This window comes from Mirounga angustirostris, unplaced genomic scaffold, assembly GCF_029215605.1.
Source record: "Mirounga angustirostris isolate CCGP_5_RB_7025 unplaced genomic scaffold, mMirAng1.0.hap1 SCAF_2, whole genome shotgun sequence".
Lineage (NCBI taxonomy): Eukaryota > Metazoa > Chordata > Mammalia > Carnivora > Phocidae > Mirounga > Mirounga angustirostris.
Genome location: NW_026991710.1, coordinates 153,349,722 through 153,368,636, shown reverse-complemented (window position 1 = coordinate 153,368,636; position 18,915 = coordinate 153,349,722). Strand labels below are relative to the sequence as shown.

Below are 18,915 nucleotides of genomic sequence, written 5' to 3'. Positions count from 1 at the left end.
TTAATTTCATAGACCACGAAATATCACCATGGGACATTGTCCTGGCCTACCACCAAGAAAATAAAGACTTTGAGAAAACAAGAGCAGCAAAATAATCTCTATAGCAGAATTGTGAGGGCATCATGACCAGAAGAATTAAGAACATGTGTGTTAATATAACCAAAGGTTATATGATGAGAAGGGCATAATATTATGGATAACCAACATGAGGCTGATGAAAGAAACCGTGTTCTCAGTTCTCCTATTATGACACCATTAGGGCTCTTTCTGGAGAATCCAGCAATAGAAGTGTCCCCCAGCTCTAATTCCAAGAAGCCAAACCGTCAGTTCTATTTCTCTATCAATACATCACTTAAAAGATTTATGCAGGACAGATGGTACAGGTGGGTGTAGGCTTAAGATTTTGAAGTGACACTCTTAGTACTTTACAGATGTGTGGGGGAATTAAAACTTAACAGAGTGCTGTAAAACGAGAGGTACAGTCTCTTTAAACATGGAATTAGTAATGTCCTCAGACTCACTCAGAATTTATTTCAAGATGGTGATGACTCAGTTCCTAACGTAGCAAATGCCTTTGGTGGAGAGAGTCATCCAGAGTCAACCTGTGATGTCAGATTTTCATGCTTTGGGACTGATAATTTACTTAATTTTGGATGTGATTATTTTCTAGGTTTTTTAGAATAAAGATTAAAATCTTTGGGATACTTTCTATTTTATTTTTCTATTTTTTGTATTTCTAATTTAACCATGATATTGCTAAACAGGTTTCCATTAGAATTCTTTGGTTTTATGTAGCTCATCATGCACTAATTTAAAGCATTTGTTTTCCAATAAGCATGGACAGAATCCCTTCAAATACATTACCTTATTTTTTGCGTTGAATATTACTGAACTATTACTATGGCTACCTACATAAGAATTCATTCAGATTTATGTTTTGCTACTTGCTTTTTAGCCATTTTTATTTGCATACTTTCTTGGTATATACCGCATAAAAAATTATTCAAACTTATTTTATATTGACTTGTTTTTTTGTTATCAATCATCACTGAAATTCTAGCCTAGGCTTTTACAGTGCTGAGGTAGAGAATGTTTTTATGTACCACCGTTTGTTGATCCCAATACATTTCTTTCAGAGCATGTGATTTTATACTTTTTTTCCAACAGAGTTTGTAGGATATTACTAACTATCCAGAACTTGTATTTTCTACTTAAGTTCTAGTCATAAAGCACTGTATTTACATGAACAAAATAACTTCTCTATAAAGCTACTTTAAAAGCACTTTCAAAATACACAGTAATAACAGCCTTATGTTATTTTTCCAAAAATTTCCTTGTATGATTGGAATGCATCTTTACATAGCAATACATTTTATACACTTGCAAATATTTTGTTTGCATTTTTGTGTTCCATTTCTCATGAAGACTTAGAATAATCTTCATAGTTATAATTTTAATGGCAGCACTGCAGTCTAGCATTTTAATTTGTCTCATTTAGTAAACTGTTCCCTGATATTGGACATTTAGGTTGCTTCCAGCTTTCTTTTTTTTTTATCACTATCCTGACCTCCATGACAGCTAAAATCCATGTACATAGCAAAATCCATTTTTACTTTTGATGAAGTCATCTATTAGAGTAGTATAATCTAGGAAAAGGATCACTCATGCTAAGGGAACCTTACTTGATGATGATGAATATACTTTCTGGAACAAGGGGAGTATAAATGAATTTTGTGGGTTTTGCTATGTATATTGATATAGATTTCCAAAGGGATTAGGATAAGCTTCCAATTTCGAGTAGTAAGTAGTTATTGGTTTTATCACAATCTCTATAGAATCAGATGCTTACATTTTTTATTTACCTATGGGTTTTAATTTGCATTTCTGTAGTTTTTAGTGAAGATTAACATTTTTTCATGTAACTGATTATTATTTGTGCTTCTTCTTAAATCAGTTATCTGTTTTGTATATAAGTTCCAGTCATGGAATTTGGATCATAAAGGAGATGGTGCTTTTTGTTGAGATAACTCAGAGAAAATCTAAATTTTACCTTTTAGAGGCCTTTTGAATTATCTTCATTCTTCTGGACAAATATGAAGACTAGGGAGACAAAAAGCCATGTTCACATAGTACATTTAACACTTAAGAACAGTCTGATAGCTGTGTTCTGGTAAAAAGTTTCATGTCTTGGCTTAATATTTTATATTTTATTTATTTTATATTTGGTTAAAGCTCAAATTTGGTATATCTGGCCCTCTAGAAGGAAATTTGTATGGATAGCTGGATGGTAAAATTTTGAAATAGAGATGCTAAAGAAAGTTTTAGTGGGTAACTCAAACATTATATACAAATGTGTACAGGAAAAGACAGAGTCTCTAGACAGTGTTAAGTAACTGAGAAACCTGATTTGGGCAAAGAGAATCATATGGTTTTGACTCTGCAATGTTCCTTCTAGCTTCAGTTTTAAACTTTTAGAGCAACTCTGAGAATGTAGAAAACTGATAAAGAAATCATTGGCAAGGGAGAAGAGTCTCCTTCCAGAGTGTTGAATCTAGGTAATTTAATAATTATAGTTTATTTTTGTCTTAAACCATAGTAAAGGCAAATCGTATGTGTCTTTGTGTTCTGTGCCTTTAGGATATCTGGCTATTTCTATGTAGGGTCACCTAGTGACAGCTTCTACCAATTACAGGTAATAAACTTAGTGTTGACTGGTGCATCTAAACATACAGGGAGATTTTAGGAATTGTTTTTCAGACAGGTGTTAGAAGGGGAGAGAGGAAGGAGAGTAGGAGAGAAGATATTTCAAGTGAAAACACAATGTTTTATACTTGGCCTTTTTTTTAATACTATATTTTACTAATAGATTACTTGGTATTTTTAATTGGACATTTTCCCCACCTTTTCTTTACTAATTTATAATTTACACTTCTAATTTTATGACCGTTGAGTCAGTAACATCTTATTGGGTACTTTTATGAAGCAGTATTCTAATAGATGATTCTCTGTTGTGGCCCTGAAGGATGCAGTGCATGATTGAATGTGAAATTCTGTGCAGACACATGATGGAGCCACATTAAAGTGCTGTTGCCTGCGGGCCCTTTGACAGCTGTCTGCCTTGCCGTGGTATTTAAATCACTGTGAAGCATTAGAATAAGAATACCAATTTGCAACCAAAACATGCTTCCGAAGCTTGAGAACCTTCAGACCAAAAAAGCTCTAGACATCATTTTGAGAGGTTTTTGATGAGCAAATTGCAAATATTAGCACCTCTAAGCTTAAAATGTTACCTACTGAAATAAAAAAGTGAATAAATATTATTGAGTGTAATCTCTTTTCAAGTCAAGAAAGTAAAACTAGATTGAAACAAATTGAGAAACCTAAAAATAATTTTAACTCCTACCTAGATGGAGTTCAGATGGTCAGTAATCTCACCTGGGCTTTGAGCTCCTAGAAGACTATAACAGTATCTGTTTATCTTTATATATTCCAGATTGCTTAATAGACTACTTTGCACATAGAAGATGCTCAGGATATATAGAATTCCCTTTGTTTTCATTGCAAAAGACCTTGTCACTGAAAGTGGAGATTGCCACATTGCTATTCCTTAATGAGGAAGAACTCCCATCTGGTATACTCCAAGCACGTCACTGCCAAAGACCATTAAAACCACGTTGTGGGTGTCTGGGTGGCTCAGTCAGTTAAGCGTCTGCCTTCCTCTCAGGTTATGATCTCAGGGTTGCCCCACGTGTCGGGACTCCCTGTTCAGCAGGGCATTTGCTTCTCTCTCTCCCTCTGCCCCTCCACACCAGCTTGTGCTCACTTGTGCATGTGCACTCTCTCTCTCAAATGAATAAATAAAATCTTTAAAAAAAAAAAAAACCATGTTGCATTTTTGTAGTGATAGACATAAATTTAAGGATATTTATGAATTGTCAGCAGCATCATAAATCCCTCTATTATCAGGTCCTCTCTGACTTGTGCTTCATGGTAATTAGAGCTAGCTTCTGGGACATGTGACCTGTGTAGTCTCATAAGGCCTTGAACTTGGCTTAATGCTTTGCTTTCACCATCTTGAAATTACTAATAGTTTCATAACAAGAGGCTGTTGTCATTGTACTAGGCCCCACCAATTATTAGCCAGCCCTCTTGTTAATTATTTCGGTCATATAATTCTGCTTAACAACACTATATGATAAAACCAGTCCCTTAGAGAGTTTACTTCATTTGAAAATTTTAGTCTTTTAAAAGTACTGGTTCATTATTAGAAATATTTGTAGAGAGCCCGTTCTTCCTTTCCCTCCCCATCTCTCCTTCCCCTCCCCACCTCTCCTTCCCATCACCGATGGAGGCAATGCCATGGACGCATTGACCACAGCATATCTGTCATCTGAAGAAATGGAGAGTAAGGGTAGAGAGTGCAGCGATGGCAGCTTGAGTAGTTAGGAAATTGGTTACATGGAGCAAATAAACTATTTGATTTAGCAAATAAGTCAATATAATAAAGATAAAAGAGCCAGATTTCTCATTGTCTGAAGGGATTTATAAATAATGAAAGGTGGAAAATTGAACACTGGATTAGAATTGTAACTATCAGTATGAACTCGTGGGTTTTTAAAATTTACATATAGAAAAGTTACAGATGTACGTTTATGTGTGTGCATATGTGAATGCCTATATGCACATACAGATATGTATGTATATACGTAAATTTCTTGGTTGTTTACACTGAGAGAATCTGGAGGCAATGACACTCAGTAGCAGTGAGCACAGTGAGTGCCCAGATCTTGATTTTTAAATACCATTCCTCACTAAAAGAAATGAGGGCTGCTTGGAAAAATGGCCAGTTCCAGGGCTGGAGCAGCAAACATACAAAATAAACCTGGAACATCTTGTTGTTCTAGAAAGTCAGGAAATATTCAAAGAATGAGGACATGTCAAAAGGACCCAGAAACCAGCCTGAATACATACCCACGGGCCAAATCTAATTTAAGCAACAAAATAAAAAACATTAGCATCAGATTACAACTCTTTGAATAAAAAAGGAATCCATGAGTTCATAGGTGAATAAGTAAATGCAGAAGAGAAAGTTCTTCCTTGCAGTACAAGCCCAGCTAATAAATGTAGAAGGGATGATAGATAATCACCAGTTTGACAGTCATAATAGGGATGGTGAAACCGGAGTCATCGGCGCATTTTAGACTAGTAGTTGCAGGGTTGATGAGGAACAAGATTTGTTCTGATACTGTGTAAACAGGTGTCCTTTTTGCAATCTACTAAATTACCCATTTTCCCCATTTTTGTGCTTTGTGTTGATTTTGCTGTTTAAAATGGCCCCAAGCATAATGCTGAATTGCTGTCTAGCATTCCTAAGCACAAGAAAGCTGTAATAAGCCTTCTGAAGAAAATAAATATTAGATGACCTTCATTAAGGCATGAATTATACTGCTGCTAGCCACAAGTATTAGGTTAATGAATCAGATATATGTTAAATAAAGTATCTTTACACAGAAATAAAATAAAACAGGGTTATGTATTGATCAGTTGAAGAAAATGTGACTGAGTCTCACAGAAACCTAACCCTGCATTTTCTGTAGGGGCAGTGTTTGAGCAATTGCTAATACAGTGCTCATGGCACCTTTATAGAATTTAAGCACAGTGAATAACAAGAATCAAATGTATCTGTCATTTAATGGGTACTAACAGTGATTGCCAGTGATTTTATCAGATTAATGTCATGTATAACAGGATTTTAAATTTTACCTGTAAGTCATGAAAATACATGTATTTGTGAGTTATTTATAAAATATTTCAGAGTAAATGGGGCGCCTGGGTGGCTCAGTTGGTTAAGCATCTGACTTCAGCTCGGGTCATGATCTCAGGGTCCTGAGATCAAGCCCCAGAGCCCCACATCAGGCTCTGAGCTGAGTGGGGAATCTGCTTCTAACCTCTCCCTCTGCCCCTCTGCCACCTTTTGCGCACACGCTCGCTCTCTCTCTCAAATAAAACCTTAAAAAAATGTTTCAGGGTAAAAAAGGGCATTTAGAAGACTTGAACTTTGGCTTATATAATATGAAACAGTAAAATATTTAAAACAGTATATTTGCACATTCTTTGCCAAAATAAACCATATTTTTTTTACTTCAATAACCTTCATTTAGTTGCATCTGATTACTAATTTATTTTTTTTAAAGATTTTTTTTTTGAGAGAGAGCATGACAGGGAGGGGCAGAGGGAGAGGGAGAGAGAGTCACAGCAGACTGCTCGCTCAGCACGGAGCCCCATTCAGGGCTCAGTCTCACAACCCTGAGATCATGACCTGAGCTGAAACCAAGAGTCGGCTGCTTAAACACTGCACCACCCAGGCGCCCCTGCTGATTTAAAATATATTTGATTTTAAGAAATTGTAGTTCCAAAGATAGAAAGTTAATTTTTTTTTTACTAAAAACTGTAAGTAAACCATATATATTAACTAATCACTCTAAAATATATTATTTAATATCACCCTCACTCTTAACTCGCTGGTGTGTCATTGTCTTAAAGAATTTTGGCTTATCATTGCTTTATGTAATGTCTAATGGAAACTCTACTGGCTTCCAGAGCCTAATAGATTCACGTGTATAGCTTTTAATGCTAATTGATTGGCTTTTGATACTTTTGAGTGAGTGAGAAATATCTTACTAGAATCAAATGGGTGAATTAGCTAATTGTATATACTTAACATTTGGAGGGATAAGTAAAAAGAGAAGAAAAAGATTCAAGTTGATTCAAAAGCAAATGAGAAGAAAAGATATTTGGTGTATTCTTCAAATCTTTCTTCTAATCAACCAAATATTAGACAGAACAAATTGGGGACTTGTCTTTGAATAGGAAACAGATGTGCTAAGCATATTCAGATTTTTTTTAACTTTTATCTTCAGATGCTGATTTTTGTCTAGAAGAGGGTGTTGGGGACTACTAAAATAAAGCTCATAATTTCAAATTTTGATTGAAATCTCCTTGGTGCCTGGCACTTTATGCTGTATTAATGCCAGGAAATAAAATTTATCTCCTCTTATCTTTAGGCAAGCTGTTAATCTTCTAATGCAGAGTCACTTCTAATTTAGATTTCTAGGAAACTGGGAGGGGTGAGGGAGTATTCTTCGAGTCCAGTTGTTGGCTGAGCCAGGCTTTTGAGCTTCCTGGTTACTTGTCATTCAGCAACTGTATGGGCAAGGGTTTATAAGCTTTATTAATAAAGAAGTGCATTGATAATAATTGTTACTTCTCCTCTTTAAACAAATCGGATATTTAAAAAGACAGTTGTATTTCTTGTTTTGCTGAGTGCAAATATATCTCTTCAGCCAAAAATCATTACTGATGGTTATCAGACATTTGTTTTACACTTTGTGATCTTATAAAGTGATTTTCATCGGGTGTTTCTCACAAAAACCCTGAGTGGTAGGTGAATATTATGATTTCATGGATGGGAAAAGAGGGACAGAGAAGCTCTGAACCTTGCTTCCTGTTTAGAATATTCTGCTTTTCTGATCTGCTTTGTAGGTTTTTGTTTCCTTTTTTTATTTAATATCCCTGCCTTACTGCTGTAGAGAATTATTTATATTTTACAACAGCTGATGTTTTTCTTTTGCAGAGATATTCCAATGCCCTTAGTCAGTTCAGGAGTAGAGCATGGTAATTTGAGAGAGCTGGCATTTGCAAGAATGAAGGACCTTGGAATACAGGTAAGAGTCTGACCTTAACCGTTAAGATCAAAGTAATCTGAAACACAAAACACTTTGATACATACTTACAGACTCACAAGTTTGGTCAAAAAGTTTCATTTGAAGGCATTCTTACTCTGTAACATGAAGTTGAAACTACTGCTTGCAAAGGCTGCATCTTATCCCTTACACCCCTCTGCTTTCTTCCAAAGGGGTGTAGGTTTGCTGATTTAAGGATTGCTTTTTCACCTGCTCAGATGCCAACTGTGTGTGCTCAACTCTCTTTTTTAAATTTTGAAGTATTTCTTTTTTTCTTTCTTTTGAAGTATTGGGTGTTCAATTTTTTTTTTTTAAAGATTTTATTTATTTATTTGACAGAGAGATAGCACAAGCAGGCAGAGTGGCAGGCAGAGGGAGAGGGAGAAGCAGGCTCTCCACTGAGCAGGGAGCCGGACGTGGGGCTCGATCCCAGGACCCCAGGATCATGACCTGAGCCAAGGGCAGCCGCTTAACCGACTGAACACCCCTGGGTGTTCGATTCTTGACTAGTGGTGATAGACTGTATGAGTGTACATTTGAAGAAACAAGGTTTACTACTGTGTAAAATGATTACCAAACAGTGCTGTTGCCCACATAGTCCAGTGTGCCTTGCCCCACTCCACCCCCATGTTTGTTCAGGTACTTACTTCTTCTGCAGATATTTATTAAACATCGTTCTACTGACCCTGAAAGTTACAAAAGAGCTCAGGAATCTGTGACAGTCTCTGCAGATAACTCTTAAATCACAGTAAGGTGATTATGGCATAAATTCACAGAGCCCTAGAAACTCCTTAGAGCTGCTAAAGAGAAAAAGCCAGGAGTGGGGGTCATGGCCTGAGCATTGATTCCTGGGCTCTGCCTTCAGCAATTTGTTTTACCAGGTCTGGGATGGAGCTGTGGGATATTCTCATGCACAATCGAAACATGGACCACACTTTGAGAGACATCGTCTTGAGGATTGCATATCATGTTTGTGGACTTGCCCAAGACATTTTATTCTTTCAGTCAAATTATTATGGAGAAAACTTTTCAGAAAATTGTTTGTCCAAAGAAGAGTTTGTGAACATGATTGGCTTATTCTTTAAAAAAAAAAATTTTAAGTTCTAGAAAAATAGCAAATGTTGGGGCGCCTGGGTGGCTCAGTTGGTTAGGCGACTGCCTTCGGCTCAGGTCACGATCCTGGAGTCCCAGGATCGAGTCCCGCATCGGGCTCCCTGCTCGGCAGGGAGTCTGCTTCTCCCTCTGACCCTCCTCCCTCTCATGCTCTCTGTCTCTCATTCTCTCTCTCGCAAATAAATAAAATCTTAAAAAAAAAAAAAAAAAAAATTAAAAAAAAAAAAGAAAAATAGCAAATGTTATTTGTAGTAATTAATAGCAAGCACCAAACAAGACTGTATGCCTGTTCTGCTTCCCAGTTTCCAGCTGCCCTTATCTTCCAGCTCCTCTGTTCTCTGAGAATACCACAGCCAAAGTGACTGACCTGGCCTGGTTATCCTGATAATCTCATCATCTAGCTATCATCTTTAACCCAGTATCCCTTTTAAACCTTGATAGCCTCTCTTAAACTGGGAAGACTGAAAATCAGTGATAGCCCAAAGACATCTAGTTCACATAGGCAATGTCTTATCAGAATATAAGCACACACCAATCTCTGCTTTTTAAAAAACATTCTCCTGGCACCTGAGTGGCTCAGTTAAGTTTCTGATTCTTGGTTTTGGCTTGGCCTGTGATCTCAGGGCTTTGGGATCAGGCCCCATGCCAGGCTTATATGCTGGGCATGGAGTCTGCTTGGGATTCTCTCACCCTCACCCTCTCCGTCTGACCCTCCCCCTGCCAAAAAAGGCATTATCTCATAGCCCCCCTCCCAAAGGCATGCAGGTGTTCATTAAAAGCATGTAACTATGGCCTGTTCACATGCAAACTACTATATAGAACTGCTGTAGCTAAAAGACAACATCAAGGGCACCCAGGTGGCTCAGTAGTTAAACATCTGCCTTCGGCTCAGGTCATGGTCCCAGGGTCCTGGGATCGAGTCCCACATCAGGCTCCCTGCTCAGCAGGAAGCCTGCTTCTCCCTTTCCCACTCTCTCTGCTTGTGTTCCCTTTCTCGCTGTGTATCTCTCTGTCAAATAAATAAATAAAATCTTTTAAATAAATAAATAAATAAAAGACAACATCTAAATGTAATAGATTTGTAATTACAGAGACTTGTGATCTTTGTTTGCTATATTAATTTTTGAGTTCATAGAATCCACATCAGCAAGGCATTATCTTGGACTGGCTCCTGGGACATGGAAATAGCTTTGTTTTTACAGAGCTGAATAACGAGCTCTTATTTTTCTCATGGAATTCTATACGTATATAACAGTACTTCATAAATATGCTATTTTAGTAATATAGCTTGCATGACATCATCACATTTCCTAGGATGATCTTTTCTCACAGGTAGAAAATGTTAGAATCCTGACAATGATTTTTACAGTTTATTCTGTAGGGGAAAATAGACCATAGGACATATAATGGAATACTGTAAGGACTTTGTAATTATAAATGCCAGGCTATGTAGTATGCACACTGGGTTGTGGAATAGAAGTGAGAGTCTCATCACATGAGCTTGGCCTTGCAGAGACTAGGCATTGCATGTGTATCATCTGCAGGCAGCTCTGTGCCTCCTAGTGATGCTCTCGTGACTGTGGTTCAGACTGTATAATAAATAGCTCTGGGTTCCTTCTTTTCTTCCTTTTTTCCTCCCTTCCTTCCTCCCATCCTTTCTCCCATCCTTTCTTCCACAATGCCCTTCTCTGCAAAAAAAAAAAAAAAAAGCACAGCTGTCTTTGAGCATCCCTTTTTTTGACATTTTAAAATGATACAAACATGGTGATGGTGAAGACGTAGTTTTGGATTGTACATTCAGGTACAGTTATATCCCCTGGGTAAAACTATTTTCAGATTTTAGCACCTATGTTATTTACTTTGAGTATTATATATTGATCTCAGAATTCTAAGCTTGTTTTTAAAGCATTACTGTACTAACTTTATACTTTATTTCCCCCATCCTCAGATTTATTAAAGATGGTTTTATTTTTAAATTTAGTTGTTTTTCTCTCATTGTAAATTCTGTCCAAACTTAATTTTGAGCCCAGGGTTTGGTGGAAAGATGTGAATAAAAATTGAATTAGTTACCAGTTTTGTATTTGCCCCTCTCCTCCACCTTTTTTGGCAGTGTCGAGATGTAAGAACCAGAGAGGTTGGAATCCAGGAAATTCATCACAAAGTACGGCCATACCAGGTTAGTTTCTTCATTTTATAGAGAGTTTGGGTCCTGTTCATAAATATTTGGCAAGGCTGGACCCACACTTTCTAACCAACAGGACTGATCCCTAGAAGTTAATAAGTAAACTAAGCAATGTGTAATTGACGATCAGATATGGATGTCAAGACAGGAAAGGCAAATATGAGGGTGGGTGAATTGTAGAAGAGCCAGGCTAGGAAAACCAAGTCTGAGCTTCATTCTGGATCAGCACAATCCACCAGAATTTTCTGCAGGGTTGGAAATGTTCTATAATCTGCGCCATCCAATATGGTATCAGCCACCGGTCACAAGTGACATAGTGGTTACCTTCAGGTAGAGCTGGATGTGATGTTTATTTCTGCATGTACAACTATTAAATTCTACACCATTGGTGGTAGTCAAATCAATAGATGGGCCCTTATCAACAGGGGTTCCACAAAACTTAAGTGTAATGCCCAAAAGTATTTATTGTTTGTACAGAGAGCTAACTTCTCTCCTATATACCTATAATGCCTAGCTATGTGCCACATTTCCTGTGGGAGTTAACTCTCTTGTGGAACCCCATTTGAGAAAGACTAGATGACACCTGCATTGATATTTTTAACATTTGGGACCTTTTGAGGAAAAAAGTAGACCCAAACACAGTTAATAGTTTTTCCAAATTCATTTGCAATCCAGTTAGTTAGCAAACATTAAGTTTGAGAAGAAACATAAGCATTAGTCTGAATTGTTCACCTCACTACTCGTACTATCTGCCTGTTTTTGGAATGTGTCTGGGTGTGACCATATGTAGGTTTCTCTGTGCATACTGTTACATATTGCTTATATAGATGCAAAATTCAAGGGCCACTTGAACAATGAGTGAGTCAAAAGCCTATGTAGATTGCTACCACAAGAGCTTCCCCCAAAAGCTACTTTCCAGTGCTTGATTTTCTTTAATGTTTTAATTTTGTAACTAACTAGGCAGAATGTTTTAAAGGGCTCATCCCTTTAAAGGGATGCCATACTTTCTTAAAATCCCATCAAGAAACAAGTGATCAATAACACATTTTTTTCCCCCAAAAGCAGGTTTTAATGGAAGAGGTAAAGGCCAGGAAATGAAACTATTGAGCCACCTGACTGTTCTGGGGCTCAGTGGTGCTCGCAAGAGCTACACATGTGATATAATGTGTAATTTTACCTTAGAGACTCTTTGTGGAGGATCAAAGATTTAAGTACATAGAAGCATTTACTAAGCCAGATCTCTGCAAGAATCTCAAGGTTAATGAAGTTCAAATATGTTTTCCTTTTATAATATTCCATGAACAAGGCATGAACTCTTATTTAATCATTGATATGTGAGAGTAGACAAGTAAAAAGAAACATAATTCATGATTATTCATTCTTTATCCTTAATTGGGTATATTAGCCTAAATAAATACTTGTAACAGTGAATTTTGTTCTCTAATTTAAAAACATTTTTAATTTTTATTAAACAGATTGAATTGGTAAGGAGAGATTATGTTGCAAATGGTGGCTGGGAAACATTCCTATCATATGAAGACCCAGATCAAGACATATTGATTGGCCTCCTGCGATTACGAAAGTGTTCAGAGGAAACCTTCCGTTTTGAATTGGTTGGAGGTGTTTCCATAGTTCGAGAGCTGCATGTGTATGGAAGTGTAGTTCCTGTGAGCAGTCGAGATCCTACTAAATTTCAGCATCAGGTATGCTGTATTCCATTTCTGTTTGACTGTAATTAAGAAATTGCCCAGGGGTGCCTAGGTGGCTCAGTCAGTTAAGCATCTGACTTGATTTCAGCTCAAGTCATGATCTCAGGGTCATGAGAACGAGCCCCGCATTGGGCTCTGTGCTGATCTTGGAGCCTGCTTGAGATTCTCGCTCTCCCTCTGCCCCTCCTCCCCCCCAGCCCTCCCTACGCTGCTCACTCTCACAGGCACGTGCACTCTCTCTCTCTCAAAAATAGATTCATAAGGAAGGAATGAAGGAAGGAGAAAGAAATTGCCCAAAGGAGGAAAAGTGAAAAAGAATGGGTGGAGGGAGGGGGCAGAGGAAGAGACAGTGAAAGAGGAAGGAGGAAGGGGGAAAGGCAAGTACAGAAACCAAGGAGCTAATATTTTATGTTCAGGGATATTTTCTCTCCCAAGTTGTAACCTTTTGGGTGTGAGAGGGGAGGAGTGAGAGGCAAATTTGAGACTCAGTCAAGTAGAATATAGTATTAGATTGAACCATATGAAATTGCTATTTTTGAAAGTCAGAAATGGTGTAATACCAGCAATTTCTTATGATTCAACTATGTATTATGAAATCAAAGCCCATGATAATGTAAAAGCACTTGTGAAATATTAAAGTTCTTCATAGATGCAAGCTAAATCTGATATATAGTGGAATGCTATTCCACTCCCCACAAACAACTTAAATAAATAACTCACTTTTTCAAGTTTCCAGAAAATGGCTTAAATCACTAATGGTGGATATAGCGTAAATCTCTAACTTGGTGATTTAAGAATATTGCCTGGTTTCAAAAACCTTTTAGAAATTGGAGGGGTGACTAATAGATACAAGATTAGATACCCCAGACTTAATCACCTGGAGATTGCCTAGAGCTTATTTAAAAAGAGACGGAAGTTGAGAGACAATTGCCCCCTTCCTGTGATGAGGTTACATCATCTACAGAATACCTTTTGATGGCTTTTGTTGCAAAATTATTGCCTAGTCTGCTACAGTGTATTTTTGGTATAATTGAATGGTTTCTCTTTTCTTATCCCCATAATTTTTTTTTGTCACTCTTATTTAGCAGATTTTAGCAACTACTGAATATTAACCTTTTTGTTTTACAGATCCTTCTTAATGACTTCCTTCCTTCCTTAATTCCCTGACCCCTCTTTTGCTCTTTCCAGGGATTTGGCATGCTGCTGATGGAGGAGGCAGAAAGAATAGCTAGAGAAGAACACGGATCTGGGAAAATAGCTGTGATATCAGGTAACTAGGGGAAGACAGAGTTCATGATTCATTCACATTTTTAACTGGTATCACAATTAAAACGATCTCAGGCCTCTCTTGCCCCTATTTATGATTATTCACAGTTGGGCAGCATATAATAGTGAAAGACTTGTGGTCAAACACAGAATTCCTACGAGCAGTTTTGGTGGCATAGTTTCAGAAGCACTCCATCTCTTGAGTGGCAAGACCAATAATCTGGATCCTGTCTTCCTTGCTGTCTTTCACACCAGTCATCTGTCTATCCCACTAGTTGTCACGGTCATTTCTTCTCTTGCGCTTTGTGCCCAGTTACTCTGTCTGGGAAAATGAAATTTGGTGATAAGGATCCAAGAAAAAGTAAACCAATATGGCCATTACCAATATTGTTGTTCAGAAACTTAAAATGGAACCTCAGGTGCCAGTACAAGTTGTTTAAAGGTAGAGTTCTTTGCTCCTTAAATACTGCCCTCAGTAACTTTGCTTCTGGGAAACCGCTTTCCCCTATTCGGAAGTTTCCCCATACTTTGTCTAGGACATCAGATAATTGGGGAAGTCGGCACGAAAAGGAAATTCTGGTATGAATGGAGCAAAAATAACATATACACCGTTTCATTCCTACACTTTAGGACTATATCCTTACAAAAATTGCTGTTCCCAATAAGAAGCTAACATGGGGAAAGCCATGATCAGAATATAGGTTGTTTTTCCTCCAGCATTTGTTCTCCCATTAGAAAACATTCTCTCTTAAAGGCCGATTATTTTCTTTTAAGATCTTTTAAATAATCTTTTCTAAAAATGAAAGTTGAAATCGTTTTTTTTTAAATCAATAAGTTGTTGCTAATCAATAAATCAATACCCTTGCCTAGGTATTAACAATTATAATTACAAAAATGTGATGACCCAGGCTCACTTAATCATTTAGTCTGGCTATGGTTTTTGGCATTATCCAGACAGATTAGTAAAACATTTCTTAACATGGCTAGCTTTATATATTTTCGTCTGTTATCTTTAATTTCACTAAAGAAGAGGGAACTAAATGAGGCTCACCTGATTGATACTGATATTTGTAATAAAAAATGTTTACCTCTCAACTGTTTAACCTGTGGTTGTTCAGAAGTCAACCTTTCCTGGTACCAGGAGAGGGCCAGCCTGACTCAGGACTCCTTCCACACACATCTGTGGAGGGTTGAAAGCACCTGAAATTTCAGTGGTCCCTTTTGCTAGAGCACTGTCAGTGTTTTCAGCACCGTACTTCTCAAGCTTTCAATATGCTTGTGCTTCACCTGGAGATCTTGTTGGAATGCAGATTCTGATTCAGTCTGGGATGGGGCTTGAGAGTCTGCATTTCTAACCAGCTCTCAGTGATACCTATGCCGATCGTCTCTTCAGACCACACTTTGAGTATCAGCAAGGTTTTCATATTCTCTTTGAAATCATTAAGGTCAGGATACTCTCAGTGGCCCTGGCGGTGCCTGCCCTCCCACAGTCGGCTATGCAATCACATAGTTTTCTGGTATCTGTAGGAACATCATCAATTTTAAAACTAAAGAGCATTGGTATTCTATCACTTCTCCACATTATTTCATTAGCCTTCATAATATATATCTTATTTTAGAAATGTTATATGCACAGAGGGCCCCTGACTTGCCTGAGGTTCTATTCAGTTACCCGTAAGAGCCTCAGTTTCTGTTTTTTATGAGCAGGGTGTCTTTCTAAGTAGAAATCAGCATCTGTCCTCTTCCTGGCTTTTTATCATAATCTGAATAATAGCTCAATTTCAGATCATCTGCCTGTAGAATTTTTAAAATAATAAGAGACTTACTGAAAATAGCAGGGAAGAACCTTTCCCCTTATCAGCAGTCTACAATAGGACCACTAGATTTCTGTATAGGGAGTTTCTTTTGGCCAGTGGGTTTCTGTAGGAGCAGTCCTGAATTGTCTTTTTGAACCAAAGTGAGTTCTTCTGTCACTCTAGTCTGTAAGCTGGACCATTGCTTTCTATTGAGGAAAGCACATAGGGCCTTGACTTTCTCTTTTATTCAACATCTGATCATCTTTCAAACGAAAAAGCCAAGAACATTTGCTCTTTGTATGATGCATTTTATTTCTCTAATTTAGAAATATATTATTGTTCCAGTTAAGTTTCTGAATCAGACACCTGAGATGTCCATTATTCAGAACTTTGAGTAGTGCAGATTTAATATATTATTATCACATGTCTTTAATGTTGCTTTTATCCTTCCATGTTTGTTCATTTTTTACTTTGGTTTTTCTGCTTTGAGTACAATGGGTGTGTGTGTGTATGTATGTGTTTTAATTCATTTTTGCAAAAAGTCAAACAGCTTTTCTCCATAAATTGATCCTTGGAATGAAAAACTCTGTGATCACAGTGGTGTTTGTGTACTACACTTATCACAGTGCGTCATTAGATGTGCTGTATAGGAGACATGTGGCAGGGGAGGATTGGATTCCATTCCTGTGTTGACAGTAGCACTCCTTGTGATCTTGGATAATTTCACTTGATCTCCATGGACCTTTCTTTCCTTACTAAAAACAAGAGAGGTAGGTTAACCATCTTTTACAGTTCTAGAGTCTAGAACTCTGCCCCTCAGTATCTTCATCTCTTTTAGTGCTCAGAGTAACCGGTTATGTTTTACTGAATACATCTTAAGTAGATTCTTTTCTGAAACCATGTTAGGAAGCCCTTCAATTTCATTAGTAATTGAGTTCTGTCTCCTTGTACATTGGGTATTTGATGATTAAAATTATACAGGTTCCCATAGGTAGATTATCCTATCCATGATTTGTGGATGGATGCATATTGACTTCAGTCACAATTTGGTGATATTTTGTGACCGTCCTGTGTTTTTTTCTGACCTTGTCCTTGATTTGTAAATCCATCCTTGTTCTGGTCTGTAGGCTCTTGTACACAGTAGTGGCCTAGATATTCTGTCCTGGCATAACTAGTAGCTTGAGCAAGGGAGAGACAGGTCATTTATCATTCTGGTTACTGTGACTGTAAGAGTAATGCACTTATGTAGAGTTTTTGTTTAATTACATTCTGATTCATTATGACTTCCCCTCAACTTGCCAGCAGATTTTCTGTTACTTGGATTTATAATCTTTGATTCCACCTCTAGACAGTATGATTAACTGCACAGCAGATCTGATTTGAAACACTAGTGAGAAACACTCCCATGTGTTCTATTTTTCCCTATTAAAAACAAATCAGTTTTTATCTTTGTTACCTCAGTATATTTTGTTTCTAGAGTATTTTACAGCTGATTGATCCCTTTTTTAAAAAGATTAACTTTATAGCTACATGAGAAAGTGGAAAATTTTCTTGTTTATTGGAGTCAAATGAAGCACTTTCTTAGACTTGTAAGATTATTCATTCTATTTTTTAAGTATGTATATTTGTCTTAGTAAACTGTGTTTTAAAGTTAACCATCAACTCTAAATGTAAAAATTAAAGCAAAAATGAAATGTTTAGCTTCATCAGCATCAAAATTACCAAGTGCATTGAGTATCTCCTAAGTTCAAGGAACCAGTGCTGAGAGGGCAGAGGAGTACAAGATGCTGCCCTGTCTTTGAGAGATGTTGCTACTGGACTGCACAGCTAACTCAGCCTTCACCCCACAGGTTATCCTTAACTGTAGAAGGAAGAAGATAAATTTTTCTCTCTACTTACATCTCAATTCATGATTAATTGCCTCAGAATAAGAAGATAATCTTTTTCTACATACAAAAATGGGTAAATCGATAGGATAAGAACAACCAGTTTACAAAATAATGTGTAAGCAGTTAATTACTGCTAAATATCTAAGCGATTAATTAGTCCCCATTATGTCCAAGTGCTTTAGTATCTCCCGAACTTCCTCATGTGGTTTCTATCAACATACATCTGTTTAAGATTAACAAATTGTATCTACTTAAAAGCCATGATGTTTATGTGGATGATGAATATTCTTTCTGATATGTTAAGATGAAGCAGTTTTTTCTCTTCCCTGTCTTACGGTGTAAAGTGCAAGTGATTATACTGTAGAACCTAACTACAACATTTGAAATGCCATCACTAATAATCACCATGGAAACTGGAGATCTCTGATGTGAAACTGCCCGTACCATTTCCAAAAGGGCAAATATAACTGTTGATAGCTACTATTTAAAAAGCCACTTAATACCCCCAACAGAATGATTTTTTTTTCTTTTGGCAATTTTGGCTAGGTATCAGATCCAATCATGTTACCATTTCTGTTTGCCAAGCTAATTGCTATGCATTAAGACAAACAGCTATTCCCCAAGCTGCCCCTAGTACCTTCGTCATAAGCAGTATTCTATTTGTGTTCTTTCAAGTAGAAAATTAATATGGCCATTGGCCAAGAATTGTACAAGGCTGATAGATCACACAGTGGTGGTGAGAAATGAGGAAAACGTCCGAATGGTTGATGACAGAAATCACTGAAGTCAGAGACTGTTAGCCATTTTGTTTAAACCCATTAAACAGGCACAGAAGAGGGAAGGGAAGAAGATAGATATACAGGGTGAGTAAACCTTAAACCTTAAATATAGAGTGAGTAAATGAGTCCTTGTGGAGATGAGATCATTCTAAATCATGATGCTCAGAATATGATTCTAAAACTACATCTACAATTCCTACCAGTGAAAAAACATCAACATGCTTGTGCCTTATATAAGCCAATATGGTTTCCTAGGACCGAGATTAATGGTCTGGTGCCCCAGAGCCAGTGTTTAATGATATATGGGCAGAAAATAACAGTCATTTGGTTTCATTAAACTACAAATGGCTTAGATCTACTTATTGGACCCCAGAAACTTCACCTGTATTCCAGGCGGCAACCCTTCTCCCTTAATTTAAGGTGAAGATAGTTTTATTCT

General features: G+C 37.2%; 1 protein-coding gene across 4 annotated transcripts in view; it reads left to right on the top strand.

The window, feature by feature from the left end:
• The window catches only part of ELP3 (elongator acetyltransferase complex subunit 3), a 101,262-nt gene that overhangs the window by 62,228 nt on the left and 20,119 nt on the right, over positions 1 to 18,915 (top strand). For all 4 annotated transcript variants that reach the window (XM_045880076.3, XM_064585339.1, XM_045880075.3 and 1 more), the window contains 4 exons: positions 7,634 to 7,724; positions 10,966 to 11,031; positions 12,513 to 12,740; positions 13,935 to 14,016. In XM_045880076.3, the coding sequence (XP_045736032.1) occupies positions 7,634 to 7,724; positions 10,966 to 11,031; positions 12,513 to 12,740; positions 13,935 to 14,016 (467 nt within the window). The remainder of the gene's footprint in view (positions 1 to 7,633; positions 7,725 to 10,965; positions 11,032 to 12,512; positions 12,741 to 13,934; positions 14,017 to 18,915) is intronic.